The following is a 26,951-nucleotide window of genomic DNA, read 5'->3' on the forward strand; positions in this document are numbered from 1 at the left end:
TTCATCGTTTTTGGTCATTGTCAGAGTTCCCATTGGTTTTGGTAATTTCCAGTGTTTTCATTGGTTTTGGTAGTTTCAATACTTTTCATAATTTTGGTGATTCCCACTGTTTTCATAGTTTTTGGTCATTGTCACAGTTTTCATAATTTTGGGTAATTTTCGGTAATTTTCACAGTTATCATTATTTTTGCTCACTGTCCCAGTTTTGACCATTTTTGCTCATCATTGTCCCAGATTTCCAGGTTTTTGCTCTCTGTCCCAGTGTCCCAGCAGCCCCTCCTGCCCTGTCCCCTCCCCAGCAGAGCCTCCTGCTCCCATCACTGCAGCCTTGCATGGCTGGGGCTCTGCAGAGCAAAATAAAAACACTGAGCTCATCACAGGAGGAAAACACAAGTGAGAGGAACTCCTGTAAATATTTATAACTTCAGGGCCATTTAATGTGATTGAGATTTTCCCTTTCTGCATTTAAACGGCCAAGCTGTTGCTGGCTGGGACTGCATTTTTTTTTTTTTTTTTTTTCTCTTTTTCTTCTTTTCCTTTTTATTCAATTTTTAATTTTTATTTGAATTTTTTATTTTTATTTTTCTGGTTTAGTTTTATTTAATTATTATTTTAATTTTAATTTTTTTTTAATTTAAAAATTTAAACTTAAATATTTTTATTATTTTAACTGAAATGTCATTTAAATTTAAGCATTTACATTTCAATTATTTTTTTATTTTTATAATTTTTATTTTATTTAAATTTAAACTTAAATATTTTTATTATTTATATATATATATATATATATATATATATAAACTTAAATTTTATTTAAATTTAAAAATTTAAATTTCAATTATTTTTATTATTTTTATTTTTAATTTTTATTTTTCTTTTTATTTTATTTAAATTTAGACCTAATTTTAACTTTTTTTTTTTTAATTCCCCGCTGTCCCTGCCCTCCCTTGGAAAGCCTCTGTTGCTCTTGGAGGCTCCGCTGGCAGCAGCTGCTGCCAAGCCCTGCATGCAAAGTTTCTGCATGAAATAATGGCCTCACACCCACAGCACTGAGATGGTTTCTATGGAAATATCCTGGAGCAGGCTGCAGCCTCTCCCTGCCTTATTAGAAACCTCAGTGAGCCATAGATCTGGGTCCTTATTTATATTTATAATTATATTTATAATTATATTTATATTATATTTATATTATATTTCTATTTCTATTTCTATTTGTTTATGTTTACTATTTCTTCTATTCATATATGTATGTATATATTTATATTTATATAAATATAATCATACATATATTTACATATATGTATTTATTGATATGTCTATATAAATATATATATTTATTTATGGTATATATCAATGTTTAGGTTTATTTTTTTAATATTTATATATTTTTATATTTATATTATTTTTATATTTTTATTTTATATTTATATAAATATTTATATAGTTGTTATTTTGTGTTTCTATATTTATATTTATGGCTTTATGTTTATTTTAATTTTCTATTTATATAAATCAAGACAGGATTTTTCAGAGAACACCACAGCTCCAGGCTGTCACTGGGGACGTGTCCCAGCAGCACATCCGGCTGTTTTCTCCCGTGCCTTTGGGGAACAAAACACGAATTTATGGTTCTCCTTCTCTTTCCTCCCTCCAGATCATCAAGGAGCCTCCCCCACCTCCCGCAGAAGACAGCGAGGTGAGCGACCCTGAGCCTGCTCTGTGTTTGGGACGGGGTTTTGGTCAGTGTCCTCAGGAAAAAGGGATTAAATGACCTCAAAAAAGGTGATTAAAGCACCTCAGGGAAGGTGATTAATTGACCTCAGTGAAGGTGACCAAACCTGTGAGTTCCCAGGTGGGGAAGCGCAGCTCAGGCCATCCCTCCTCACTCAGGTGTGATTCACGCAGGGACAGCCCTTGGGCCTGTGTTTAACTCCGTTAAAATCTCGACTCAAAGATTTTCCACTTTGCTCTGGACAAATAGAAGATGGAGTTGATTGTCCATAATCCATTTGTTTTAGGCGTTGCAGATACCCCCCTCCCCTGCAGGAGGGATTGCAGCAGCAGCAGCAGGGTTACAGTTGGATTTTTTCCTTCTCACGAAATCCTTGGCCATAAAAGAAAAAAAAAAAACCAACAAAAAAAGGAATTCTTGCATCAGCAGGTTTGGGAGCTGAAGGCCACAGGAGGAAGGAGAACGCACTGCACTCTAACAAGGAGGGGAAGCAGCTCTGCTCTCAGGGGTTTCACTGAACTCTGCTTCAGAGGCCCTGGGAGACTCTCACTGCTGGGCAAGGAAACCAGCACCGGCCAGGAACTCCCAATTAATTTCAGCTTCCTGGCCAGATTTCAGCTTCATGGCCAGATTTCAGCTTCATGGCAAATTTCAGTTCTGTAGCCAATTTTCAGTTTCATGGCCAAATTTCAGTTTCATGGCCAATTTTCAGTTTCATAGCCAGATTTCAGCTTCATAACCAAATTTCAGCCTCATGGCCAATTTTCATTTTCACAGCCAAATTTCAGTTTCAGGCCAGATTTCAGTTTCAGGCCAGATTTCAGTTTCACAGCCAAATTTCAGCCTCATGGCCGAATTTCAGTTTCACGTCTGTGTCTCGAGGATGAGCTCGGATGAGGCTGGGGTTGTTCAGGCTGGAGAGGAGGAGATCCTGGGGTCCCTTCAAGACACCAAAGCCTTGAAAGGAACAGCAGGGCGTCCCCAGAGTGGCACCAAGGGGTGGCCATGGGGTTTGGGAAGGGCTCTGGGCTGGGAGAAGGGGCAGAAAGGGGTCCTGAGGGCAGCTGGGTTTCCTCTGTGCTCCTTCCACACTAAAACTCAGTGAGAAATCTCTCAACAGAGAAGGGAATTTCGTGCCGTGGCTCAGCCCTTGGTGCAGGCAGAGCTCTCCATAAATGCTGAATTCTGACAAAATTCAGGCACTGCAGAGACAACTGGGAAAATAATTATAAGGGTGGGGAGAGGGGGAAGCTGTCCAATTCTTTTTTTTTTATTTTTTTTTTTAATATCTGGCCAAATTTCGTTTGAGTTCCTACCCGGAGTGGTTCAGCCGTCCCTTGTGGAGCCTGAATTATCCTTGTGTTACCCACGGATGAGGTTCCCTCAGGTCAGGGTCACAGCATCCAGAGCCCAGCCTGGCCTCGGAGATAAACACAGATCTTTGTTTTCTGCAGCCCAGCACTCCTGGATCTGGGTCCCTGACTGTGAAATGCAGCTCTGTCCTGCTTCTCCTTGCTCCTTAAAAGAAACTCCAGCTCCATCCAAAGCAGATTGTGGGGCTGGGAAGGTGCCAGGTCCTGCACGGTCAATTCCCAGCATCCTCAAATGCTCTTGGATTTTCTTGGGCTGCTTTTGGAGCTGCAGCTCCTCAGGTGGAGGGAAACACAGCTGGGGCAGGCAGGGGGTGGGAATCCACCCCAAACTGGGGCGCTGGATGTGAAATTTGGGCTCGTTTTCCCTCCCATCCCCTGCTCCTCCCTCTCCCAGCCATTCCCAGTTCCCCCAGCGTGGTGGGCACACGGCCAGGCCTGCAGGACAGGGCTCTGGGGGCTCTTTTTGCATTGCAGAACCCCCCCTGCCCTCCCGTTGATGTAAACAGGCTCGGGCTGCAGCAAACTTGTGACTCCTTTGTTTGTGGGGCGTGCGGCTGCCCTGGGCTCGCAGGGCTTGTGGGGAAAACTTCCCAAACCTTGGTATTTCCTGTTGTGAGGAGTCCAGTCTGTGCCGAGCCGAGGGGAGAGAAAAGAGAATTGCTGAAGGAAAATATTTCCATGGCTTTGCTTCCACTTTTTTCTTTCTTTTTTTTTCCCTTTTTTATCCTTTTTTTCCTTTTTTTTTCCCCTTTTTTCCCTTTTTTCTTCTTTTTTTTTTTTATTCTTTTTCTTTTTCCTTTTTTTTTTTTTTTTTTTTTTTTTTTTTTTAACACAAGAAAAATCCTCATGGAAAACATCACGCAGAGATCTTGAGTTCTGGATTTGCAGCACAGAGCCTCGGCAGCCCTGAGGAGAGGAGCCTGGTGCTTGTGACCAGTTGTTCACCCTTCCCTTGGCTCAGGACACGTTTTGCAGCCCAGTTTCTTGTGTTTTGATAAACTGAAATGCTTTTGGTTGCCGTGAAAACCGGAGTTTTTCTTGGATTTTTTTTCTTCTCCCCCCCCCTCACCACCACCACCCAGTTTTTCAGTTTTCCTGATGGGGAGTTTCAATTTCAAAGTATTTTTGGCTTTTCCAGTTTTGGAAAGCTCCTAAGTTTTGGAGTTTAGCCAAATCCCTGTGAAAAATTAAGGAAAGGAGAAGAAAAAAGAGAGAGGGACCATTTTTCTTTTCTCTCCACGTTTTTCACAGGAAATACTTCACGTTTTTGATGAACTCTGCTTTTCTGCTTTGCCAGTTCACAGCCTGAACTGTAGAAATTAAAGGGAAAGGCTCTGTTAAGTGCACACTCTGACCTGGCAGAGGATTTAAAACACCTTGAATTTCGCTGGAGCTTTAGCAGGCTCATTTTAAATAAACCGAGGGGAATTTGCTTGATGTGTTAAGTCACCCAAATGTGAATGTCACCATGGGATGCTGCAGCGAGCAAGGGCAGGACACACAATTTAAATCTCATTTTTCACACACACACACAAGCCACATGGGCTCCCATGGGCAGCTGCTCCAGGTGCATTACAGGAGTTAATTGCATTTTTGTGACTTTGGGGCTGAAAAACCCCAAAATCTCATTCCTGCTGGAGCTGGGCTGTCCCTTCCACGTGCTGGTGTTGACACACACATTGTCCTTTCACGAGTGTCCATGCTCTGCAAAAGAACAGGGCACAGACCAGAACCTGGCCTGAACCAGGACAAGGCAGCCTGGGACTGCTCATTCCTTTCCATCCCTGCTCATTCCCTGCTCATTCCTTCCCATCCCTTCCCATCCCTGCTCATTCCCATCCCTGCTCATTCCCTTCCATTCCTTTCCATCCCTTCCCATTCCTTTCTATCCCTGCTCACCCCTTCCCATCCCTGCTCATTCCTTTCTATCCATTTCCATCCTTGCTCATCCCTTCCCATTCCTTTCTATCCCTGCTCATCCATTTCCATCCCTGTTCATTCCCTTCCATCCCTTCCCATCCCTGCTCATTCCTTCCCATCCCTGCTCATTCCCATCCCTGCTCATTCCCATCCCTGCTCATTCCTTTCTATCCCTGCTCATTCCTTCCCATCCCTTCCATCTCCTCCCATCCCTGCTCATCCTTCCCATCCCAAAATCTCATTCTTTTCAAAGCCTGCTCATTCCCTCCCATCCCTGCTCATTCCCTCCCATCCCTGCTGGCTCCCCTGGCAGCTGCAGCCCTGCTCTGTTTTGCAGGAGGAGGATGATGATGGGCTGCCCAAGAAGAAGTGGCCAACAGTGGATGCCTCTTACTACGGAGGGCGAGGCGTGGGCGGCATCAAGCGGATGGAGGTGAGGAGAGCCCAGCAGGGCACCCAGGGCCAGGCACAGCCCTCCTGAGGCTTTCAGGAGCCCAAATCATTTTTGTGCGGGAATATTGAGGAGGCAAACACAGATTCCTGGAGTTTAGCAACGTCCTGGTCCATGCTTGCGACACAGGGCAGCGCTGCCACACAAATTAGCAGGAGATGGTTTTAGTTCTCTTGAAAAGCTCCTCCACTGCCACATTTCTCATAAACCACCATGAAGGACGAGCTGAAAATTTGGGCTGCAGTCTAGAAACAAACCTCCCAGGCTGTGCATTGCTGTTCAGCTGGGGACACCCAGAGGCAGGGCTGCTCCTCCAGCAGGGGTGGCACAGCCTGATCCTGATCCTGACCCTGGTTCTGACCCTGATCCTGACCTTGATCCCGACCCTGATTCTGATCCTGGCCTTGGCCCTGATTTTGCCCCTAATCCTGATCCTGACCCTGATCTTGACCCTGGTTCTGACCCTGATCCTGACCCTGATCCTGACCCTGGTCCTGACCTTGATCCTGGCCCTGACCCTGATCCTGGTCCTGACCTTGATCCTGACCCTGATTCTGATCCTGGCCTTGGCCCTGGTCCTGATCCTGCCCCTAATCCTGATCCTAACCCTGATCTTGACCCTGGTTCTGACCCTGATCCTGACCCTGGTTCTGATCCTGGCCTTGGCCCTGGCCCTGGCCCTGAGCCTGGTTCTGCCCCTAATCCTGATCCTGATCCTGATCCCAATCCCAATCCCAATCCTGACCCTGACTCTGATCCTGCCCCTCATCCTAACCCTGACCCTAATCCTGACCCTGCTTCTGAGCCTGATCCCAATCCCAATCCCAATCCTGACCCTAACCCTAACCCTGACCCTGATTCTGCCCCTAATCCTGATCCCGATCCCAATCCCATCCCTGATCCTGATCCTGCCCCTGACCCCGACCCCGATCCTGCCCCCATCCCGGCCCTGCTCCCCGGTTCCAGGTGCGCTGGGGTGAGAAGGGCTCCACGGAGGAAGGTGCCAAGCTGGAGAAGGCCAAGAACGCCCGTGTGAAGATGCCCGAGCAGGAGTTCGAGTTCCCCGAGCCCAGGAGCCTGGGCAGCAGCACCCGCCGGGCCTCGGCCCCGCAGAGGTGGTACTCGCCCATCAAGGTGAGCCCCGGGCACCAGCAGAACCTTTTGTTGAAATGACATTTAAAATGTATTTCCCAGCCCCTCCAGCACTGCCAGGGTGGATCCCAGGTGGATCCCAGGTGGATCCCAGCCCCTCCTGCACTGCCAGGGTGGATCCCAGGTGGATCCCAGGTGGATCCCAGCCACCCCAGCACTCCAGGGGAAGCTCAGGTAGATCCCAGGTGGATCCCAGGTGGATCCCATCCACCCCAGCACTCCAGGGGAAGCTCAGGTGGATCCCAGGTGGATCCCAGGTGGATCCCAGCCCCTCCTGCACTGCCAGGGGAAGCTCAGGTGGATCCCAGGTGGATCCCAGGTAGATCCCAGGTGGATCCCAGCCACCCCAGCACTGCCAGGGGAAGCTCAGGTGGATCCCAGGTGGATCCCAGGTGGATCCCAGCCCCTCCTGCACTGCCAGGGGAAGCTCAGGTGGATCCCAGGTGGATCCCAGGTGGATCCCAGCCACCCCAGCACTGCCTGGCCGTGTGTCCCTGTCCCTCCTCCAGCCCCTGTCCCTCCAGTCCCACCTGGGCTCACAGAAAGCTCCAAAGGTGCCTGTGCCTGACCCCAGCAGGTCTCAGGAGCACTGGGGTAACTCAGGGTCAGTGCAGGGCTGAGTTCACCATGAATTCAGAGGAAATTCCAGGGCTGGAGCCGTGCACTCCCTCGTTTGTCATCTGCCCCGAGTGTTTCTTCTCTCTGGGCTTCAGATCCAGCAGGATTCGAGGCTTTGTTTGCCTTCAGACCTTGCATATCATTTTTTTTTTTCCTGCAAGTGACCTCGTGCTGGAGCTGTGGAGGAGCTCCAGACACGGAGCCCCAGCCCATCCGTGGAGAGCAGGGGAGGTTTTCTGCTTCCAGGAGAAAGCTTTGCCATCCCCTGTCTCCAGCCATCATCCTTTCCATGATGCACACTCCCTCTCTTCCACCCAGATGTCTCACAGGCTCCCAGAGATGGAGCTCTTGGCTTTCCCCAAGAAACCATGGCAGGCTCTTGGAAATTGGGACTGCAGAGTAAAGAGGAATTTTTTTTTTTTTTTTTTAATTTTTTAAAATTTGTTCCATGGAAAGTTGTCGCTTTGCCTCCGGTTTCCTGAAGGAGAAATGGAAGGAAAAGGTGCTCATTTCTAGAGCTGTCAGGGTGGACAGGAGATCAAGGGCTCCCAGCAGCTCTGCTGCAGGGGGAGGATGGCTTGGAGCACCAGGGGTGGTTTCCCTCAGCTCTGAGGAGTTCTGGGTCCAAATGCAGAAGGATCTGACAGAGAAGTTTCTTGCCTCTCCCTTTGAGAATCCCAGACTTTCCTGGCTCTCACCTTGGGAAGTTTCCCCCCACATCCTCTGGAAATGAGTTCCATGCAGTCATTTCTCGTGTCTGCCTCCACCCCTGCGAGCCCCAGCTCAGCTCTGGGCTGAGCAGCAGGATGGAGACCCCAGAGGGGAATTTTGGATCCCTGGAAAGGGAACAGGAGCACTCTGCCCCATGGAAGGGAGTCTTGGTCAGACCCCAGGCATCTGGGCTCACACAGGAGCCCCCAAACACCCCAAATGTGAACTGTGCCCCTCACAGGCCTGGGGATCCCACCCAGAGCAGGGGAATCAGCTCGGGGTGAGGACACCGAGCCCTTCCCCAGCCCCTCTGACACGCCCAGCTCACATTTCCACCCTCAGTCCTGGCCCAGGACACTCACACAGACATTTCTGTCCTCGCTGGGGATTTATAATCCTCATTTCCAGGAAGGAGGGCTGGTACCTGTCACACACCTGAGGGCTGGTACCTGTCACACACCTGAGGGCTGTAACCTGTCACACACCTGAGGGCTGTTATCACACACACCTGATGCTGTTACCTGTCACACACATGACAGATCTGTCACACACCTGAGGGCTGTTACCTGTCACACACCTGATGCTGTTACCTGTCACACACATGACAGATCTGTCACACACCTGATGCTGTTATCACACACACCTGATGCTGTTATGTGTCACACACCTGATGCTGTTACCTGTCACACACCTGACAGATCTGTCACACACCTGATGCTGTTACCTGTCACACACCTGAGGGCTGTTATCACACACACCTGATGCTGTTACCTGTCACACACATGACAGATCTGTCACACACCTGATGCTATTATCACACACACCTGATGCTGTTATGTGTCACACACCTGATGCTGTTACCTGTCACACACATGACAGAGCTGTCACACACCTGAGGGCTGTTATCACACACACCTGATGCTGTTACCTGTCACACACATGACAGATCTGTCACACACCTGATGCTGTTACCTGTCACACACATGACAGAGCTGTCACACACCTGAGGGCTGTTATCACACACCTGATGCTGTTATCACACACACCTGATGCTGTTATGTGTCACACACCTGATGCTGTTGCCTGTCACACACATGACAGAGCTGTCACACACCTGATGCTGTTACCTGTCACACACGACCAGGGCAGGCCAAACCCCCCGTTTGTGTCCCCCCAGGGCAAGCTGGACGCGCTCTGGGTGCTGCTGAGGAAGGGCTACGACCGCGTGTCCGTGATGCGCCCGCAGCCCGGGGACAAGGTAAGGGACTGCAGAGCCCGATGGTACTGCCACCCCCCTGTCACCTTCCTTGTCACCTCCCCTGTCACCCCCCCGTCACCTCTGTCACCTCTGTCACCTCTCCTGTCACCTTCCTTGTCACCTCTGTCACCTCCTCTGTCAGCACTGCCACCTCCTCTGTCACCCCCCCGTCACCTCTGTAACCTCTGTCACCTCTGCCAGCCCTGTCTGCCCTGCTACCTCCTCTGCCATCTCTGATCACCTCTGTCACCTTCTCTGCCACCTCTGATCTCGTCTGTCACCTCCTGTGTCACCCCTGTCACCTCTGATCACCTTTGCCACCTCTGTCACCTCTGCCAGCCCTGTCACCTCCTCTGTCACCTCCTCTGTCACCTCTGCCACCTCTGTCAGTCACCCCTGCCACCCCTGTCACCTCTGCCACCTCTGATCACCTCTGTCACTCTGCCAGCTCTGCCATCCCTGTCACTCTGTCCCCCTGTCCCCTCTGGGTTTGGCTGCTGTGCTCTGCAGCCCCTGGCAGAGCCCTGGGGTCACCAGCAGAGTCCCAGATGGCCCCAGAGGGTCCCAGATGGCCCCAGATGGCCCCAGAGGGTCCCAGAGGGTCCCGGATGGTCCCAGAGGGTCCCAGAGGGTCCCAGAGGGTCCCAGATGGTCCCAGATTGTCCCAGAGGGTCCCAGATTGTCCCAGAGGGTCCCGGATGGTCCCAGATGGTCCCAGAGGGTCCCAGATGGCCCCAGAGGGTCCCAGAGGGTCCCGGATGGCCCCAGAGGGTCCCGGATGGTCCCAGAGGGTCCCAGAGGGTCCCGGATGGTCCCAGATTTTCCCAGAGGGTCCCGGATGGCCCCAGAGGGTCCCGGATGGTCCCAGAGGGTCCCAAAGGGTCCCAGAGGGTCCCAGATGGTCCCAGAGGGTCCCGGATGGTCCCAGAGGGTCCCAGAGGGTCCCGGATGGTCCCAGATGGCCCCAGAGGGTCCCAGATGGTTCCAGAGGGTCCCAGATTGTCCCAGAGGGTCCCAGATGGCCCCAGATTGTCCCGGATGGCCCCAGATGGCCCCAGATGGTTCCAATATCCCGAGGCGCTGAGGTCACACGGGATTCCTGCGGTCCCCTGGCGTTTTCAGCAGACTGGCTTTGCATTCCTGTCAGCATTAACGGGGTTATTTTCGTATCACAAATAGAGAGGTGATGTAAGAGATGCATTTTTAGGGAACTTTATCCCTTTTCTAATGGAACACAGGAGCCCTTATTCGTGCAAATTGCCCACAGGACCCAAACAATTCCTGTTTCTCTGCAGTGCCAGCTGCACTTCATTGATAATTGTTGCTCTGTCAGGAATTTATGAGGTTTTCAAAACGTGTTTCAAGCTCAGAGCTGGCCAGGAGCTCCTCAATCAGAGACCAGACTGGGGTTTAATTTGTTATTGCATCGCATAAATTGCATTTTCATTTTGTGCTTAAATAGGTGAATGCAGATAGAGAAGGGTGTAAAGAGAGCAAAGGTACAACAAATAATGTGTAGAGACTTGTCCTACCCAAAATAATGAAGATTCAGGGAAAAGAGGGGGTTTTTGGAAGTTTACTGGTGGAATCTCACCACTGTAAAATTTCCTTTTCAGTCCTTTTTTGTTTCTTTGAATAACCTATATTATATATTATATATTATATATTATATATTATATATTATATATTATATATTATATTATTCCTCAAATGCTGTGGGAATTATTCCTCACCAAATGCTGTGGGAATTATTCCTCACCAAAATATTCCTGACCAAACACAGAAGGAATTATTCCTGACCAAAAGCTCTGGGAATTATTCCTCACCAAACACTGTGGGAATTATTCTGATTTTGGGCTGTTCAGGGCTCTGTGGAATCTCTGATTTTGGGTTTTTTGGAGCCCTTTTCCCTCCCAGGCAGATGTTTCCCCCCATGCACAGCTGGCAGAGCTGTCTGGGACTCTCTGTCAGGGACAGAGGATGCAGGGCTGGGCAGGGCATTTAAAACCTGCAAAAATCCCCCAAAAATCTGCTCCATTTGGCTTTTTTTTTTTTTTTCCACCAGGAAAAACATTTACTTTGGGAGAGGAAAGAGTAAAACACAAAATGAGCTCGTGCTCAGCAGGCCAAAAGTAAAGAAAGGATCCAGAAATGCTCTGGTGCCTTTGGGGATGATTTCATATCCAAAGGAATGAATCCATGATACAGTAATGCTGATTCTGACATCTGAGTATTTACAGTGGGATCTTTTGCAGGTGGAGCTTGTGAGGGGGAAAAAAAAAAGAGAAAATAACAGCTCAGAGGGCAAAGGTTTTGTTTAAAACTGTACAACAAACTGTAGCTTAGCACCAAAGAGCAAGAGCAGCAATTTGCTGGCTCCTGAGGAGCCCTGGGCTGTGGAGACAGCCTGGGGGGGAGTGGGGGCCCTTCAGGAACAGTTCTGAGCAGGAAAATGGCCCAGCTGAGCTAAAATTCCTTGAGCCTGGTAAAGGGTGGGGTGGGAAGCTCTGAGAGCTCCGTGCCATGCAGGGTGGTGGAGCCAACGTTCTCCTCTCTTCTTCATCCTGAAAACCCCTCGGACCACGGTCACAGGCAAGGGTGGGACGGGATGGGAGGTCCCAGCCATGGCATGGGGATGGCCAGAGGTGGGACAGGGGCGTCTGTGAGGCTCCTGGTACACCATGGTGGTGGCCAGAGGTGGGACAGGGGCGTCTGTGAGGCTCCTGGTACACCATGGTGGTACCAGGGCTGGGACAGGGGGGTCTGAGAGCTCCATGGTGCTGGTCAGGGGTGGGATGGGAGGTTCCTGCCATCCCAGGCTGGGATGGGAGGATCTGAGAGCTCCATCCCATGCCATGGTGGTGGTCAGGGTGGGATGGGAAGGTCTGAGAGGTCCCAGCTGTGCCATGGTGGTGACCAAGGGTGGGACAGGGGGGTCTCTGAGCTCCATCCCATGCCAGGGTGGTGGCCGGGGTTGGGACAGGGAGGTCTGTGGCTCCATCCCATGCCAGGGTGGTGGCCAAAGGTGGGATGGGAAGGTGACCGTGGCTCCATCCAGTGCCATGGTGGCGGCCAAAGGTGGGATGGGAAGGTGACCGTGGCTCCATCCCCTGCCGTGACGGTGACAATTCCTGATTCCTGCCCCAGTAACTCCCCCCCCGCTCCCGCTCTCCGTTCCAGGGCCGCTGCATCAACTTCACGCGGGTGAAGAACGCGGAGGCGCCCCCCAAGTACCCCCTGAACAACTCCTACCCCTGCGCCCCGCCCCCCGCGCCCATCTACACCCCCCCCGGCCCCGCCCCCATCTACAGCCCCCCTCCCCCCAGCTCCCCCCACGCCCCCTCCCCCTCCTCCACGCTGCCCCCGCTGCCCCCCCCGCCCCAGGCCCCGCCCCCCGCCCGGGCCCCGCCCCCGTCCCGGCCCCCGCCCCGCCCCACGGCCTGAGGGGTCCCCCCCGTACCCCCGGGGCTCTCTCGGTACTGTACCCCCCCCCCCCAATATCCCATCCCTGCCCTGGGACAGCGCAGCAGCTCCGCCCCCCCCCCCCCATCCCGGCCTCTTCTGGAACCTTCTCCCCTCTCTGCACCCCCCCCGAGCATCAGTGCCACCAACGCCGGGAGCCACAGCAGCCACCGAGAGCCCCGAGCCACCCCTGGGTCCCCTGTGCCACCACGGGACGCTCTGCAGGATGGCACATCTGGCACACCTGGGCATGCCTGGCACACCTGGGCACGCCTGGGCACACCTGGTACACCTGTACACCTGGGCATGCCTGGGTACACCTGGGCACACCTGGACACACCTGGGCACACCTGGTGCACCTGTACACCTGGGCATGCCTGGCACACCTGGGCACACCTGGGCACATCTGGCTCATCTGGACACCTGGATGCACCTGGGCACCTGGAGACCTGAGCCCACCTGGGCACACCTGGGCACACCTGGACATCTGGACACACCTGCACACCTGGGCTCACCTGGGCCCCTGGCAGACCTGGGTGCACCTGGACACACCTGGCTCACCTGGACACCTGGGCACACCTGGATGTCTGGCACACCTGGCACACCTGGCACACCTGGACACACCTGGCACACCTGGGCACCTGGCATGCCTGGACACCTGGGATTTTGGGGAGGGGTTTGGGTGGTTTTGTTTTGCTTTCTTTTCCTTTCCTGAACAAGTAGCAGCTGCCTGCCCTGCTCTGGATGAGGAGGAGCCGTGTGCTCCCCCTGCTCCGCCCTCATCATCCTCACTGCCAGGAAATGCACTGGCTGCATTTCTGCTGCCCCCTGCTCTGCCCAGAGCATCCCTGCCTCCTGCAGCCCCCCGAGCCCCACCTGCAGCCCAGGGGATCCCCAGAGCCCCGGCAGCTCTCACAAAACTCCCTCTGGAAATGCCCCAGCAGAGAAATCACCTTTGTAGCTGCAGCTCTGTCAATAGCAAACGTTCTCACCTTGGTTTTTACCAGGCACAGAAATGCTTTTGGAAATACCAGTTCTAGCTTTTGTAGCAAAACAAGGGGGGGGAAAAAAGGAAAAAACTCTCAAGGAGGAAAGGGAGTGGAGGAAAGAGACTCAGTGGAGACCTGCCCTGGCCCCTTTGGGCAAGGAGAGCAGGGAACCCCTGGCAGAGGCTCTGGGCGCCTCCCTCCCTCTGCCAGGTCAGGTGAGACAAAGCTGTGAGCCCTGAGGAGCTGGGGCTGGGCTCCCTTTGAGCCCTGCTCTGTGTGCAGGCCGTGCTCCCCTGATCCCCTGATCCCCCTGTTCTCCCTGTTCTCCCCCGATCCCCCGTTCTCTCTGTGCTCCCCTGATCCCCTGTTCTCCCTGTGCTCCCCTGTTCTCCCTGTGCTCCCCTGATCCCCTGGGCTCCCCTGTGCTCCCTTTGAGCCCTGCTCTGTGTGCAGGCTGTGCTCCCCTGATCCCCTGATCCCCCGTTCTCCCTGTTCTCCCCTGATCCCCCGTTCTCTCTGTGCTCCCCTGTTCTCCCTGTGCTCCCCTGATCCCCTGGGCTCCCCTGTGCGTCCCTGATCCCCTGATCCCCCGTTCTCCCTGTGCTCCCCTGTTCTCCCCGTTCTCCCCGTGCCCCCTTTGAGCCCTGCTCTGTGTGCAGGCAGCACGGAGCAGCCCCTGAGCCCCCTGTGCTGCTCCCCCACCCCATTGTCCCAGTTCCTGCCCCCCCCGGGCACTGCCAGGGGCAGGGGAAGCTCAGAGCCCCCCACTCCACACGAGCTGGGGTGAGATCCCTCATGGATGGATGGGATCTGGTCAGGCAAAGAGCTCCTGGCTTTGGCTTGGTTTGGTTGGTCTGATTCGGTTGGTTGGGTTTGGTTGGTTTGGTTGGGTTTGGTTTGGATTGGTTTGGTTTGGTTTGGTTTGGATTGGTTTGATTTGGATTGGATTGGTTGGTTTGGTTGGGTTTGGTTTGGATTGGTTTGGTTGGGTTTGGTTTGGATTGGTTTGATTTGGATTGGTTTGGTTGGGTTGGGTTTGGTTTGGATTGGTTTGGTCTGGTTTGGTTGCTTTGGTTGGGTTTGGTTTGGATTGGATTGGTTGGTTTGGTTGGGTTGGATTTGGTCTGGTTTGGTTGGGTTGGGTTTGGTTGCTTTGGTTGCTTTGCTTTAGTTGGTATGGTTGCTTTGGTTTGGTTTGGTGTGATTTGGTCTGGTTAGGTGTGGTTTGGTTGGGTCTGGTTTGTCTTGGTGTGGTTGGGTTAGTTTTGGTTTTGTTGATTTGGTTGGGTTTGGTCTGGTCTGGTTTGCTTTGGATTGGTTTGGTTGGGTTTGGTCTGCTTTGGATTAGTCTGGTTTGGTTTGGTTTGGATTGGTCTGGTTTGCTTTGCTGTGATTTGGTCTGGTTTGGTCGGGTTTGGTTGGATTGGGTTTGGTCTGGTTTGGTCGGGTTGGTCTGGTTTGGTTGGGTTTGGTTGGGTTTGGTCTGGTCTGATTTGGTCTGGTCGGGTTTGGTTGGGTTGGTCGGGTTTGGTTGGGTTTTGTCTGGTTTGGTCTGGTTTGGTTGAGTCTGGTCTGGTCTGGTTTGCTGTGATTTGGTCTGGTTTGGTTGGGTTTGGTTGAGTTTGGTTTGGTCTGGTTTGCTGTGATTTGGTCTGGTTTGGTTGGGTTTGGTTGAGTCTGGTCTGGTTTGCTGTGATTTGGTCTGGTTTGGTTGGGTTTGGTTGAGTCTGGTCTGGTTTGGTTGAGTCTGGTCTGGTTTGCTGTGATTTGGTTGGGTTTGGTCTGGTTTGGTTGAGTCTGGTCTGGTTTGCTGTGATTTGGTTGGGTTTGGTTGGGTTTGGTTGAGTCTGGTCTGGTTTGGTTGGGTTTGGTCGGGTTTGGTTGGGTTTGGTCTGGTCTGGTTTGGTCGAGTCTGGTCTGGTTTGCTGTGATTTGTTCCACCGTGGAAGGTGTGAAACCTGGGACCGTGTAACACAGGATCCCTGTCCCCCACAGATCCTCAGCATTTCAAAAATGTTTGGGGGGGAAATTGATTTTCCACAAGACAGCGTTGAGAATTTTATTTTTATAGTGTTGGTTAGCCAATAAGGGGGTTAATTAATTGGTTAATTAACCAATAAACCTCCTGCTGGGGGAAATGTAAAAGCTGTGTATTCTCCATGGCATTTTTGCAGATGTACATAGAAATTCTCATTCTCCCCAAACTAAGGGAAAAAACCCCAACCCCTGCAGATTTAAAGAAGCAAAATAAAGCCTAGATCAGGCTAGGAAAAATCAGAATTTTCAAATGCTCCCTTTGTAATCATCCAGTTTGAGAATGAAAAACAAGCTCCAAATTTTTGTTGTACATATTGTTGCTGCATGCTTACCATATGTTAGATGGAAGCATTTCCCATCCCTTGTGGATAAAAGAACATTTTTCAAGTTGTAGTAAATTATTATAAAGCCAATGACATTTCATGGCATGTTATCGTATCAAGCTGTGCTTGTTGTATTTTTTTCTTTATGGTTGTATTGCTTTTTTTTTTTATATATATATATATATATAAATGTACAAATATTTCCTGTAGTGACGAGCACCTGTTTTACATGGCATTAACTGGGGCAGGGCATTTCTGCACCTGGATCTGGCTGGAAAAAAAAACCCAATTCTGCAGAAGATAGGATTTGGTGACCCACAAAAACCAGAGCCTGTCTGGGGTGAATTTTGTGTTTGGTTTGAATTTAGGAGGGAATTCTCCCACGTGAGGGTGGGGATGGAATTCCACATCCCCGGAAATGCCCCCAAGGCCAAGCTGGAGCCACCTGGGACAGAGAAGTGTCCCTGGCACGGCAGGGGTGGCACTGGGTGGGCTTTAAGGTCCCTCCCCACCCATTTTGGGGCGCTGTGATTTAGGACCAGCCCAAATCTGGCTGCAGGAACAGCTCCCACAAATCCCTCAGGCGCCTTTAAAAGCCCCCACTCCGCTTTTGCTGGACCCCGAAGATGAATTTGGGGACTCCACTGAAGGCTGGGGGTGAAACCTTGCTGCAGGATCCCAGCCAGCTGCCAATTAATGCCAATTAATGCCAATTAATGCCATGTAAATGAGGTCGAAGAGCTGGAGCACCCCCGTGGTGCCATTTGTAGCCTGGGTGACCTTTCCCTGCCCAGCCCTGGCTGAAATATTCCCCAAAAAAAGCTGGGAAATGCCTTTGCTGCCCTTCCTTCACAGCTCTGCCAGGGCCTGGCAGCCTCCAAGGGCTGAACCTCTGACTGAGGCTCAGCTTCTGGTTTATTTTGGTTTATTTTGGTTTATTTTGGTTTATTTTATTTCATTTTCCTTGCCCACGTGAGCTCTGTGGATGCTCCCTCTGCTCCCCTGGTTTTGGGGAGGGGCTCTGGGGGCTTTGGCGGGTTTGGGGTGATTTTGGGGAGGGTTTGGGGTGATTTTGGGAAGGTTTGGGGTGATTTGGGGAAGGTTTGGGGTGATTTGGGGAAGGTTTGGGGTGATTTGGGGAAGGTTTGGGGTGATTTTGGGAAGGTTTGGGGTGATTTTGGGAAGGTTTGGGGTGATTTTGGGGAGCAGAGGGGCTGGTTTGGGGTTGGTTGGTGTCAGCTCAGGGCTGTGCAGGGATGTTTCACCCCTCTGTGTGTTGCATGTTCAATGTGTCCTTTGTTAAACCCAGTCATTACTCCTGATTGCTGGCCTTGATGTTATTATTATTATTAAAGAATACACAAACCTCCCATGGGCTCTGAGCCATTCCTTGCAATTTCCTGAAAATCTTCAGGAAAAAAAGAAAATTTTCGCTGATTTCCACCGAGTGGTTTTTCACTGTGCTGGGAACTCACACTTGGACGTTTTCCTCCCAGAACCCAGAGCACTCCTGACACAAAACCTGATTTTTTTGGGGTGGGACAGAGCCTGAAGTGTCCATTCCTCCCAGAATGGATCTCACACAAAGTGGCTCAGGCACCACAGGAATAACCAAGCTTCCACTGGCAGGGAAAGAAATTGCTTTTCTCTCCCCAAAGTTGGCAGAGAAAGCCCCAAACCCGAGCCAGAGATAAGGGTTTGTGTGGGGCTGATGGAAATGCCAGACAGAGCATCCCCTCTCTGGGGAATGCATCTTTTCCTTTCAGAAACAGCCATAAAAGAACTTGTTAAAAAAACACCACGAGCTGTAAAATAAATCACCCTGCATGCAGACAGTGGCTGAGAGTCTGCGGCACGCTGCCAGAACTTTTTCGATTATTTAAGTGGTTTTTAATAGTTCAATGTTGTGGAGGGTCCCTTCCTGGTGATGTGGGAAGGAAAAATGTCTTGGAGACGTGCAGGGCACGAGGGGAAATGGTTTCTCATGCCACAGAAATATCTTGGAGAGGCGCAGGGAAGGAGGGAAATGGTTTCTCATGCCACAGGGTCAGCGTCCCCTCCAGCCAGGGCCGTCCTGGATGTGCCCAGAGCTGCACCCGAGCAGGAATTCTGCATTTCTGCACAGGAATCCTGCATTTCTGCACAGGAATTCTGCATTTCTGCACAGGAATCCTGCATTTCTGCACAGGAATTCTGCGTTTCTGCACAGGAATTCTGCATTTCTGCACAGGAATCCTGCATTTCTGCACAGGAATTCTGTATTTCTGCACAGGAATCCTGCATTTCTGCGCAGGAATTCTGCATTTCTGCACAGGAATCCTGCATTTCTGCACAGAAATTCTGCATTTCTGCGCAGGAATTCTGCATTTCTGCGCAGGAATTCTGCGTTTCTGCACAGAAATTCTGCATTTCTGCACAGGAATTAAACCCCGGGGCCTTTTCCAGAGCTGGAGGCACCAACAGGGATGGAGAAACCAAAGCTCCCACAGGACTGGAGTGGAAACCTGAGCCGGGCCATGAGGGAACAGCTGCTCCCAAGGGAAGTGGGGATTGCAGAATCGCCCTCCCAAACCCTCCCTGGCACCCACAGGGGTTTGGGAGCCTCCAGAAGGGTCCTGGTGCTGCCCCCGTGCTCCGGGGGCTCTCCAGGGCTGCTGGGGGATTTCTCCAGGATTTTCTGACTCAGTGGAAAGTCTGTGGGAAAGGAAAAGCCCTGGGAATGTCTGGGAAAGGAAAAGCCCTGGGAATGTCTGCATTCCTTCAGCCTGTGAAACGTGAAATGTGAGATGTATGTGAAATAATGTGAGCAGCAGCAGCATCCCCATGGAATATCCCAGCTTGGAATGCAATATTCCCATGGGAATATTCCCATGGATATATCCCAGTTTGGAATTGTATATTCCAGTGGGAATATCCCAGTTTGGAATGCAATATTCCCATGGAATATCCCAACTTGGAATGCAATCTTCTCTTGGGATTATCCCAGTTTAGAATGCAATATTCCAATGGGAATATCCCCGTTTGGAATACAATATTCCCATAGAAATATCCCCATTTGGAATGCAATATTCCCATGGCAACATCCCCGTTTAGAATGCAATATTCCAATGGAAATATCCCCGTTTGGAATACAATATTCCCATGGGAATATCCCCGTTTGGAATATAATATTCCAATGGGAATATCCCCATTTGGAATGCAATATTCCCATGGTAATATCCCCGTTTGGAATGCAATATCCCCATGGGAATATCCCAGTTTGGAATACAATATTCCCATGGGAATATCCCCATTTAGAATGCAATATTCCCATGGTAATATCCCAGTTTGGAATTGAATATTCCCATGGAAATATCCCCGTTTGGAATGCAATATTCCCATGGGAATATCCCCGTTTGGAATGTAATATTCCCGTGGAAATATCCCCATTTAGAATGCAATATTCCCATGGGAATATCCTTGTTTGGAATGCAATATTCCCATGGGAATATCCCCGTTTGGAATGCAATATTCCCATGGGAATATCCTTGTTTGAAATGCAATATTCCCATGGTAATATCCCCATTTAGAATGCAATATTCCCATGGGAATATCCCCGTTTGGAATGCAATATTCCCATGGAAATATCCCCGTTTGGAATGCAATATTCCCATGGAAATATCCCCATTTGGAATGCAATATTCCCAATGGGAATATCCCCGTTTGGAATGCAATATTCCCATGGGAATATCCCCATTTGGAATGCAATATTCCCATGGTAACGTTCCCGTGGACCATCCCAGTTTGGAATTGAATATGGGGGTCCCTGTTGCTGTTTGGGACCCTGTGGTTATTTATGGGCACTCTGTGGACCCTGCAAGGTTTCCCTGTTCCAGGATCTTGCTGTGGGGATCTCAGGGGGTTTTTTGGCTGGGTTGGGGCATTTGTGACCCCAATTATTTATCACCTGTGCTGTCCCCATACCTGGGGCGCTGAGCAAGGGGCGGGACTGTCCAGCCAGGCTCTGGTGACAAAGCCACCACAGGACTGGGGTCCTGAGCTCTGCCTGAAGGGGACACGGGGGGAACTGGGAGCCCAAACCCCAAAACCTGAGCAGGGAAAAGGGGGAGCAGGGAGGGGAGCGCAGGGGGGGAATTCTGAGCCCAAACCCCAAAAACTGAGCAGGGAAAAGGAGGAAAAGGGAGGGGAGCTCAGCTCTGTGTCCTGGCAGGGAAAGAAGAACCCAAGCAGAGACAAACTGGCATTTCTGGAGCAAAACACTCCCCTTTTTGGGAAAAGCACTCCTCTTTTTGGGCAAAACACTCCCCTTTTTGGGCAAAACACTCCCCTTTTTGGGCAAAACACTCCCCTTTTTAGGCAAAACACTCCCCCTTTTTGGGTAAAACACTCCCCTTGTGCTCTGCAAACCAAGGGAATCCCTGCAGATTTTTATTGCTTAAAACTACAGCCAGGAGGAGAGCTCCAGTGCAAACCCAAGCAGCGAGCAGTGACCTCTGGGGGTGTCACCTCCCCATTTGTGTCACCTCCCCATTTGTGTCACCTCCCCCAGGGTGGCTTTGGGCTTTGTTCAGTGTTCAGTGCTCACATTTAGGGGGCTGGGGAGCAGAGAGTGGGGGCTGGTGTCACCCTTGGGGTGGTGCCACCCTTGGGATGGCATCACCTCAGTGCCAATGTCACCCCAGGGCGGTGTCACCTCAGTGCCAATGTCACCCCTGGCTGGTGTCACCCCAGGGCAGGTGGGGCTGCCCCGCTCACCCCTGGCTCTGCTCTCTCTCCTCAGCAGCTCCAGGGCAGGGCCGGGCTCAGTCTCGGGAGGCAGCGATGCGATCCACCTGCAAAAGGGACCATGAAACACCAGCTGCACCTGCAAAGGGACCATGAAATACCAAATCCACCTGTAAAGGGACCATGAAACACCAGATCCACCTGCTAAAGGGACCTTAAAACACCAAATCCACCTGCAAAGGAACAGGCAGCCCTAAAAACATCAGCTCCACCTTCCAGGGTTCTGTCACCCTGAGGAAATGAACCCACGAGACAAGGGCTGGATTTCCAGGGCTGGATTTCCAGGGCTGGATTTCCAGGGGTGCATTTCCAGGGCTGGATTTCCAGGGCTGGATTTCCAGGGCTGGATTTCCAGAGGTGGATTTCCAGGGCTGGATTTCCAGAGGTGGATTTCCACGGTGGATTTCCAGGGCTGGATTTCCAGAGGTGGATTTCCAGGGCTGGATTTCCAGGGCTGGATTTCCAGGGGTGCATTTCCAGGGATGGATTTCCAGGGCTGGATTTCCAGGGATGGATTTCCAGAGGTGGATTTCCAGGGATGGATTTCCAGGGCTGGATTTCCAGGGCTGGATTTCCAGGGCTGGATTTCCAGAGGTGGATTTCCAGGGATGGATTTCCAGAGGTGGATTTCCAGGGATGGATTTCCAGGGCTGGATTTCCAGGGATGGATTTCCAGGGATGGATTTCCACGGTTCTGTCCCCCTGGCATTCCCTGACAAAGGCACCCAGGTGTGTTTTAGCCCTGAGCCCCCTGCTCTGCCCTGGCCCTCGCGCTCCAGCCCAGCCTGTGGGATGTGGGTGGCAGGGATGGGCTGTGCTGCTGCCTCAGTGATCATTGAATAATAATTCAGTGAGAATTAAGGTGCAGGGTCTGCCTCAGGGGGCTCTCGCAGCCTTTCTTGGAGCGTTAGGCCAGGGCAGGTGAAACGTGAGAAATGAAATGCTGAATGTGACCCAGAACAGCCCCATGGGGCAGGACAGGGGTGAATTAAGCCCTGAGCTTTTCTGCTTTGTCCCCCCAGCCCTAAACTTCCCCAGGGGTCACCTCTGTCCTCAGTGGATTTAACTAAAGACCAGAAATTCCATTTGGTTAATGTAGGGCACTTGATTTTATTCAAAGGGTGAGATACAAAAAAAGTAAGCAAAGAGACAAAACCCAAATGAGAATAAAACACTACAGACAGAATAAGACATCTCCTGCTACAGCACACGACAAACACAGTCTGGTCCCACAGCCCCAGCCAGCTGGATATGTACAGCACAGAATCTACAAGGGAGAAATCTGGGTTTGCCACTCAAATCTCTATTTACAGAAACTGAATTGAAGGCAAATAAAGTTTTCTTTCCTTTTTTTTTTTTTTCTTTCTTTTTTTTTTTTTGCCAACCCAAATACTTCTGTTTCTTCTTCTTCCTGTCCTGGTGAAGAGGAGGGACTCCATGCTTTGAGGCAAGTTTGGTACACTCAGGTAGGATCTAAAATCAGCCACAGCTAAACACTGAGCAGCTGCTCGAGCTGCTTAACTTCATCCTCTCCCTCCATCCACCCAGCTGTGGATCCCTGGCAGTGGCAGCAAATGGCAGAGCAGAGCTCCCAAATCAGCCCAGCTGGTGTCAAAATTATTTCATCATTAATGATTTTACTGCACTAAAACTCCCTGCCCTTTGTCTTGTTGCTTAAATAAAATGATAATCGTCACTCGCATAAGACCTCGGTGGCTCGGAAACTGAAGTTGTAATGTTTGGAATTCAGAATCAGGATCAAACTGGCTGTTCAAGTGCAGAAAAACTGGATTTCCCTTCCTTCCTCGAGAGGCAGGAATGACTGCAGAGGGCAGATTTCATTTCAGAGGGAGGCTGGGGAGAAGCCTTCCTCTCCAGAGTCTGCGTCTCTGTCCTTCCTCGGCTGTCCCGGCTCCCTCAGCTCGGGGTGTCCGGGAGCTTTGGGGCAGCAGGAGAGGCCCTGCCCAGCCCCAGCACTGATGGGCTCTGCACAGAAAATCTGGGGGGAAAAAAACTGCAGCAGAGCCAGGGGAAACAAAAAAACCAAACAAAAAAACCAAAAAAACCTTTCTGGCTGCAGCAAATTCCACGTGCAGCTTAATTTGAGTGTGGAATCAGTGTGAGAACCGGCGGGCAGGAAGGTGAGCTGAGCTTTGGGGAATTTGCTGAGCTTTGGGGAATTTGCTGAGTTTTGGGGAATTAAACCCCCCCAGGAGCTCAGGGCTTCCCTGTGAGCCTGTGCAGAGCTGCTCACACCAGGACAATCCCTGACCACGGTGGGCTGGAGCCCCAGGTGGAAAAGGCCTCGGTCGTGTTTACCTGTGGCTCAATTTTAGAGACAGGGCTCCTGAACTTTTCAACACCTCAGCGAGAAAGGAGAGAGTTTCACTGGCTCAGTAAGCAAAACATTCATTTGGGAGAGCAGAAGACTGACTGGCTGTTAATAAATACCACGAGACATCCTAAAAGTGTTTTCTAAGGGAAAGAGAAACATCATCTGTTCAGAGATGCAACAGGGGGGCAGAATGAGGTAAGGAGAGGCAGAAAGAGTCCTTTGTACACTCCCACTTCACCAACAACAACAAGGAGGTGCTGACAGCTCCCAGCAGGGAAATTCCTCCCTGGGGTGAGCTGCAGAGCATCCCTGGGCTTGGCAGATTGGGCACCAGGCAGCAGGAGGGGGCCCTGAGCCACCAGGGCAGGGGCTGGGGCTGCTGTGGCACAGCCCACAGCCAGAGAGCTCAGCCCACAGCCAGAGAGCTCAGCACACAGCCAGAGAGCTCAGCACACACCCAGAGGGCTCAGCACACACACAGAGGGCTCAGCACACACCAGAGGGCTCAGCACACACCCACAGAGCTCAGCACACACCACAGCCACGCTGGGCACTCCTCACTCCCATCTTTGGTCCTCTCTGGCTCTCCCAGGGCATCACAGCCTGCACTGAAACTCCTGCACTGAAACTCCTGCACTGAAACTCCTGCACTGAAACTCCCAGGGCTGGCTGCCCCCTGCTCTGTGCCAGGGGGACTAGGAAGGGCCTTACATCATCCCCTCTCCTGGGGATTTTAATCAATATGTATTAATTAATATTAATATTTAATTAATATTAATTAACAGGTGCTGTTCTGAGAGCAAAGGATGGGGCACTGCACGTCCCTGGGCCGGGGGCAGCCCAGCCTGGACCCAGCCCTGCAGGGCCTTGGAGGAACCCGAGGAGGAGGAGGAGGAGGAAGAGCAGCTCTCCCCCAGCTGGGAGCACTGCACAGTTTGCTTTGCCCTCCATCCTCCCCTGCAGGGAGGGGTGCAGGTGATGCTCAGGCACAGCTGGGGCAGGGCAGGGCCTCACTCAGAGCCTTTGCTGAACCAAAATGCAGCAGTTTCCACTTTTTGTCCTTAAGCGGACGCTGGCAGCACGATGTGCTCACAAACCCACAGATGGGACAGGTTAACAAACACATGCACTGGCCCTGAGGAGCTTTTCCAGGCACTCAGCATTTCATTTCATTGGTTTCAATTCATCTGGGCCTTGAGCTGGCACTGAACTGAGCCCAAGAGTCCCTGGGGGTTTGTACAGAGCAGAATTCCAGAGAGTCTTTGGGAACAGCCCCTGTGCCAGGGGAACTGGGCACTCCCCATTTGCTAAAGGCATTTTCAGGGCAGTAAAGCACCTGGAATATTCCCAGCACTGTTTTATACCTTGTGGCATGGTCTGACAGGGCCTATGGAAAGCCAAATCAAATCCCAGCAAGGTGGGAGGAAATTCACCTTCCCCCATTAGGAAACACATAATAACTGCCCTTTGCTGACTCTGAAACAGTCAGGCTTTCAGTCCTGAAGGTTATTTTCTGTGCCATTTTGAGTATTTTCTGTGTCATTTTGAGTATTTTCTGTGCCATTTTTTTATTCTCTTCAAGCTTGTCACAGAAATATTACCAAGGCAATTTCTTTAGGTGACTCCTTAATTACCAAGGTAATTTTCAAAGGTTATTTCTGTCGGGTTTATGGAGCCTTTTTATCCCCTTCAGGTGTGTCACAGAGCTGGGTCCCTCAGGTGTGTCACATGCAGGTGTGTCACAGCCAGGTGTGTGTGTCACACTCAGATCTGTCACATCCAGGTGTGTCACACTCAGATCTGTCACACTCAGATCTGTCACACTCAGGTGTGTCACATCCAGGTGTGTCACACTCAGGTGTGTCACACCCAGGTGTGCTCCCATTTCCAGGGGAAATCCTCAGCACAGCAAAAGCTCCCCTGTTTGAACAGCCCCAAGCAGCAGCAGCAGCAGCAGCAGCAGCAGCAGCTCAGAGCCAGCCCTGCCACCCCTGTGCCCCCAGCCCTGGCCCTGCTGGGTCCCCCTGGCCACAGGTTTGTCACTTGCCCTGGATCTGGCATGGATAAAACCCCTCTGGGCCCTTGCCCGGGCTGTGCTGAATCCCCTCCTGCTCCTGGGGCTGAGCTCACCCCAAAGGTTTGCCTGCAGTTCCCTTCACTGCTGGAATCCTGCCCAGGCTCTTGTTCCAGTTGTGTGTCCTGCTGTCCTGCTGTCACCACAGGGCACTGAGAACCCCCTCAGAGTTCTCCCAGCAGTGACTGGGGTGAGCCACCTTGGGAAGGGACAGTGACAGCAGCTCAGAGTAACCCCTCACCTGGAGGACTCAGCAATCTTTGAGGAAAACCATTGAACATCTTTCATGGAAGCCTATTGATAAAAAAAAACCCAAAACAACCCCAGAGCTATTGATGTAGCACATGGAATCAACTGGACAATCACTAATGTAATGGAATTGTGGTGATCTTGTACACAAACAGCGATTTACCAAAATAAGATTTACCTAGGGGGCTTTAAAATCGAGTTATTTTGGTACCAAAAAAAGTCTTTTCATTTAATTCCCCTTTGCCCCTATGATTCAGATGATCTTTCACTCTACAGTTACGGACTTGGCCAGATTTCTTGGAAAATCAACCTGCAGAGAGGGAGGAGAAAGAACAGGCTGGTGAGTATTTCCACACTTGCTTTGTTGGTTTGTTTGTTTGTTTGTTTGTTTGTTTGTTTGTGTAGAACTCTGTAACCTGTGGAATGTCTGCCTTCCAACTGAAAACAGTCCAACACATCCTCACTTTCCTTCAGGCCAATCAGTGCAGAAAACAAAACTCCACAGCCCTGAGTGGTGCAGCTCCTGGGCCAGAGCTGAGCAGAGCTTCAGGCCAGGCTGCTCCAGTGCTCAGGGCCAGGCTCTGCATTCAGGTCAAACAGCAACCCCCAACTGCCAAAAACCCTCTGGGGGACACCTGGGGGACACTGAGGGACACCTGAGGGACTCTGAAGCTGCAGTTTGGGCTCTGAGCTCCCTGCAGCCCTGCAGAGGTTGGGGCAGGGTGTGCAGTGTTTCTGTGCCTTCCCTTCCCTGGCAGCCCTGCAGGGCCTGCCTGCCCCCAGCACACAGCCCAGCTCAGCCTCCTGCAGTCCTGCACTGCCCACAGCTGGGCACAGCTGGCACAGCTGGCCCTGGGCCCTGCAGCAGCTCAAGCAGTGCACAGAGAAGCCCCCAGCCCTGCAGCCCCAGCCCTGCAGCAGCCCCCAGCATCCCCCAGCTGTCACAGATCTTTTATGGAAAATCCTTTCCTTAGGATTTCTTCTCCTGAGAAGCTGAGAGGCCTCAGGAACAGAATGTAAACATTGATTATCTGCTGCTGTGGGATGCAACAGCTGCATCTGGGATTGGGCTCATAGAATTGTTTGTAATTAATGGCCAATCACAGCCCAGCTGTCCAGACTGTCTCAGTCTCAAGCCTTTGTTATCATTCTTCTATTCTATTCTTAGCCAGCCTTCTGATGAAATCCTTTCTTCTATTCTCTTAGTATAGCTTTAATATATATTTTATGATATATAAAATATCATTATTTATGATATAAAATATAAAATATATTTTATTATATATATTCTATATCATAATTATGATCTATATTATGGTATATATTATTGATATTTAAATGATAATATATATCACTTCTGAAACATGGAGTCAACACTCTCATCTCTTCCCTCATCCTCGTACCCCAGTGAACACGGTCACAGCCAGCCCTGCAGCAGCCCTGCAACCCCTGCAGCAGCCCTGCAGCATCCCCCAGCCCTGC

At 51.1% G+C, this 26,951-nt stretch overlaps 2 protein-coding genes and 1 long non-coding RNA gene across 7 annotated transcripts in view; 1 reads left to right on the forward strand and 2 right to left on the reverse strand.

Moving 5' to 3' along the window:
- ANTXR1 (ANTXR cell adhesion molecule 1) overlaps positions 1-12,973 on the forward strand; it is a 46,551-nt gene extending 33,578 nt beyond the window's left edge. The window contains exons 14-18 of one of the 3 annotated variants that reach the window (XM_054650665.2): positions 1,655-1,696; positions 5,363-5,458; positions 6,443-6,610; positions 9,135-9,215; positions 12,396-12,973. In XM_054650665.2, the coding sequence (XP_054506640.1) occupies positions 1,655-1,696; positions 5,363-5,458; positions 6,443-6,610; positions 9,135-9,215; positions 12,396-12,659 (651 nt within the window). In that variant the 3' untranslated portion in view covers positions 12,660-12,973. Of the gene's footprint in view, positions 1-1,654; positions 1,697-3,941; positions 4,932-5,362; positions 5,459-6,442; positions 6,611-9,134; positions 9,216-11,280 lie in introns of those variants that run through there. The other 2 variants (XM_077191661.1, XM_077191662.1) reach the window with 2 other exon arrangements.
- Positions 12,934-13,304, reverse strand: LOC143696167 (uncharacterized). The gene is made up of 3 exons (XR_013185596.1): positions 13,283-13,304; positions 13,037-13,156; positions 12,934-12,977 (listed from the first exon to the last, which is right to left on the reverse strand). It is a non-coding gene; the product is annotated as an uncharacterized LOC143696167 (long non-coding RNA).
- Positions 13,305-20,418: 7,114 nt separating this feature from the next.
- The window catches only part of GFPT1 (glutamine--fructose-6-phosphate transaminase 1), a 30,061-nt gene continuing 23,528 nt past the window's right edge, over positions 20,419-26,951 (reverse strand). The window contains exons 19-20 of one of the 3 annotated variants that reach the window (XR_013185625.1): positions 20,720-20,858; positions 20,419-20,686 (exon numbers count right to left, since the gene is read on the reverse strand). Coding sequence is in view for 2 of the 3 variants with exons in the window: in XM_077191761.1 (XP_077047876.1) it covers positions 25,735-25,779 (45 nt within the window). In the remaining variant the exon portion in view is untranslated. Of the gene's footprint in view, positions 20,859-21,896; positions 25,780-26,951 lie in introns of those variants that run through there. The other 2 variants (XM_077191762.1, XM_077191761.1) reach the window with 2 other exon arrangements.

Source organism: Agelaius phoeniceus, chromosome 30 (assembly GCF_051311805.1).
Source record: "Agelaius phoeniceus isolate bAgePho1 chromosome 30, bAgePho1.hap1, whole genome shotgun sequence".
In the NCBI taxonomy this organism is placed as follows: domain Eukaryota; kingdom Metazoa; phylum Chordata; class Aves; order Passeriformes; family Icteridae; genus Agelaius; species Agelaius phoeniceus.